Source organism: Aplysia californica, unplaced genomic scaffold, assembly GCF_000002075.1.
Source record: "Aplysia californica isolate F4 #8 unplaced genomic scaffold, AplCal3.0 scaffold00529, whole genome shotgun sequence".
In the NCBI taxonomy this organism is placed as follows: Eukaryota; Metazoa; Mollusca; class Gastropoda; order Aplysiida; family Aplysiidae; genus Aplysia; species Aplysia californica.
The window spans coordinates 365,564-368,571 of record NW_004797799.1 but is presented as its reverse complement, the minus strand read 5'-3'; the positions used below and the strand labels follow the sequence as shown (position 1 = coordinate 368,571).

The 3,008-nt window shown below is 42.6% G+C and overlaps 1 protein-coding gene across 1 annotated transcript in view; it reads left to right on the top strand.

Annotated features, from left to right (window-relative positions):
* LOC101851290 overlaps positions 1–3,008 on the top strand; it is a gene marked incomplete in the record, with an annotated part of 52,205 nt that overhangs the window by 20,964 nt on the left and 28,233 nt on the right. The window contains 1 exon segment of the mRNA XM_005106363.3: positions 103–260. Within this exon segment, the coding sequence (XP_005106420.2) occupies positions 103–260 (158 nt within the window).

The following is a 3,008-nucleotide window of genomic DNA, read 5'->3' as shown; positions in this document are numbered from 1 at the left end:
TCTCTCTCTCTCTCTCTCTCTCTCTCCCTCTCTCTCTCTCTCTCTGTTGAAAAGTTCTTATAAACTGCAACTCAAAACTTGAACAACTCGAACTCTTTACAGGCAACAAGGTGGAGGTCGGGGACAAAGTGCTGGAGTTGGTAGAGGGCTCGGCTCCAAAGCCAGGCCGCCGTCATTTACCCCCGACCCCTGGGGTGCCCATCCTGCCCACACCACCGCCCAAACCACAGCGGACCGCAGCCAAAACCGTGGCTCTGTCGGTGAGTCACTGGGGGGGGGGGGGATTTATTGTTTTATTCTACTTCCTCTTCTTCTTTTAACCTCCGGCCACACTCGTGCTTCTTTTCTTCCTCTGTCGACATATCTGTTCTTTTTCTACTTTTTTTCAACCCCTCCGTTCTTTTCTTCTTTTTCTTTTTTATTTGTCAATTTGTCACCTCGTATCTCTTTCTTCTTTTCACTTCTGTCTTCTCGCTCGTTCTCTTTCTTCTTTTTTTTCTTCTGTCTACTCGTCCCCCTCTTTCTGTTGTCTTCTCTCGTCAAATTCCTTCTTTCTCTTTTAGTGTGAACTCTTCCACTTACATTCTTTTCTTCTCCTTAGGGCAATTATTGAAGGTGCCACTGGTAGGTGCTTCTTCCTCATTTCTCCCCACACTAAGTGACCGATATTTTTTCCTTGCGCTTCTCATTAGTCAACAACAAAAAGGGAAAATACTTTTCTGCCAATTCTTTGGCTCATTTTCTTCATTACCTTCTTTCTACATTGCATTTTTTCTACTCTTTGCATTAGAAGGGAAAGGGGATTCTATGTTTTACTCGTTAGGCTGTTTCCTTTGCATTCAGAGGACGTGGGTTCAATTCTAGAGGGAGAAGGATATTTTATTGCGTATCTTCGGCTTTCACGTAGATACCCCATCATACCAATGACGACTTGGCAGTTAAATTAGAAACACTCCACCTCCTAAATAATATAAATTGTGATGATAAAATAGGGGCATTAAACAGGAGTGACCGACGAATTAACAAAAACAGCATTACGACTGCTTAGTATAGTGCAGGACTCCGCCATACGTCATTTTGAAAAGTAACATTGATCTAGTGCAGTCAAAAATGCATGGCGCAACTTATTGTGAAATATATCCCTACCTATCGAACATAGATTCTCCAACTGTTGCACAATGGCTTATATCAATTTATCTAAACAGATGAATATTTTTTCAAACTCCTGTACACTGTATTCTCAAAAATTCCTTAACAAATACTAAGGAAAAATCCCAGTCGATGGTTTCTACAGATTTTTTAAAGTTTACAGCTCGGGCAATTATATCGCTTTTAAAAGCAAGTCTGTCATTTTTTTTTCTAATCGCAATAGTATGCTTATTGAACGTATGTTTAGGGAACTTTAGTGCAAAAAAAGTGTTCATTTTAAAAATATTTTTGTAAGAAGTTTTGCCACTTAAAAGTGTCATTGGCGAGCTGCGACGTAGGCCATATGCGTATGCAAAATGTGTGCGAGAGGCGGGAAGTGCTGTGAACAATCGTATTTTTTACGGGATGGAGATTAATTATAGTATTTTATATAAATTTATTAAGAAAAGTTTTTTACTCGAGCCTCAATTTTTTTTGTTGAAAAATATGATTATGCTAAGACAAAATGATACAAACGGCTGTGCAAAGTATGGGCGACATTGATTCTCCCGTTAAAGAGATATTTGAAGATAAGTTGTTGTATTACTGTAAACTCTCTGCTTACACTGAGCAGTCCATTTAACGGTGACGGGAGGAGGGGAGAGAGAAGATGGCTGGTCGACCATCTTTCCCTTTTTGTCCTTTCGGTTTTTGTCGGGCGGGGGTGAGGCAGAATAGTGGCAGTTTTGGCGCGGCTGATCCTCCTTGACCTTTGTTGGGCTTCGCTTCTATTGAGCTGGTAATATACTTCCTTGTCAGATACCGCCCTTGTCGTTCCAACTTTCTGTGCTCAACGTGCACGCAGTATGTCAGGGAATGTTTTTCGTTGTTTCCATGTAGGTGTTCTTATGCCCATATCTACACGTTTGAGATCATTTAGGAGGCGGGCTTTGATCGTGCCTGTCAAGGTCAGCTGGGACTGCTGAGAGGGATACAGCGTCCCAGCAGAAAGACGCAGAGACCGAGATACATGTACTCAATAAAAATTCTTCCCGCGCGGGAATAGAACTCCGGTCTTCTGTGTGCGACCCCGCGGACGCCGATAGTCACAGGACGGTTAGGTTAGTACTGCGCCTTGATGAAACAGTTGACCATCTGTTGTATCTGTGAGTTGAGGACAACGGAAATAAGAGAAGCTTACCGCCCTAACTTGACTCAACGATCCAATGACACTTCTCGTACTTTCATTGCCCACGACTCACCGACAAAGCTGCCCGTCGACTGTTTTGTCGTTCGTAGTGCAGCACTCTTTCGTGACCCCTGCTCCTTCACTCGGTTCGGAGTTTCATCCCGCTGTTTCACGACTCCAAATGACCAGCGAAGGACATCGAGAACGTTTTGTGCAATAAAAAGCTAGCGAAGCCGGGCAAGCGCAGCAAGTAATTAATAAATATTCCGCACAGAGTCTTGTTGACACACATAGATGTGCGTATATCGATCTCTGTGCTCTTGGCCTTTGGTCTGAAGAGTACTCTTTTAAGTAAGAAATGAATCCATGTTCATACTCTATGTGTGTGCGTGTTTCTCTCTCTCTCTCTCTCTCTCTCTCTATTACTATTACTACTGCGACTTCCACTACTACTACTACTACTACTATTACTACTACTACTACTTCTACTACTACTACTACTACAACTACTTCTACTACTGCTGCTACTACTACCTACTACTACTACCTACTACAAATAACAATAGTAATAACAGGATGCATATCCTTGTTCGAGGGCATCCTCTATGAGCTTTAGAACTGTTATCACCCCTACAGACACGAGAACACTCAGAAACATTCTCAGCTCCCCGTGAAGTATGCAGCGCAAGCA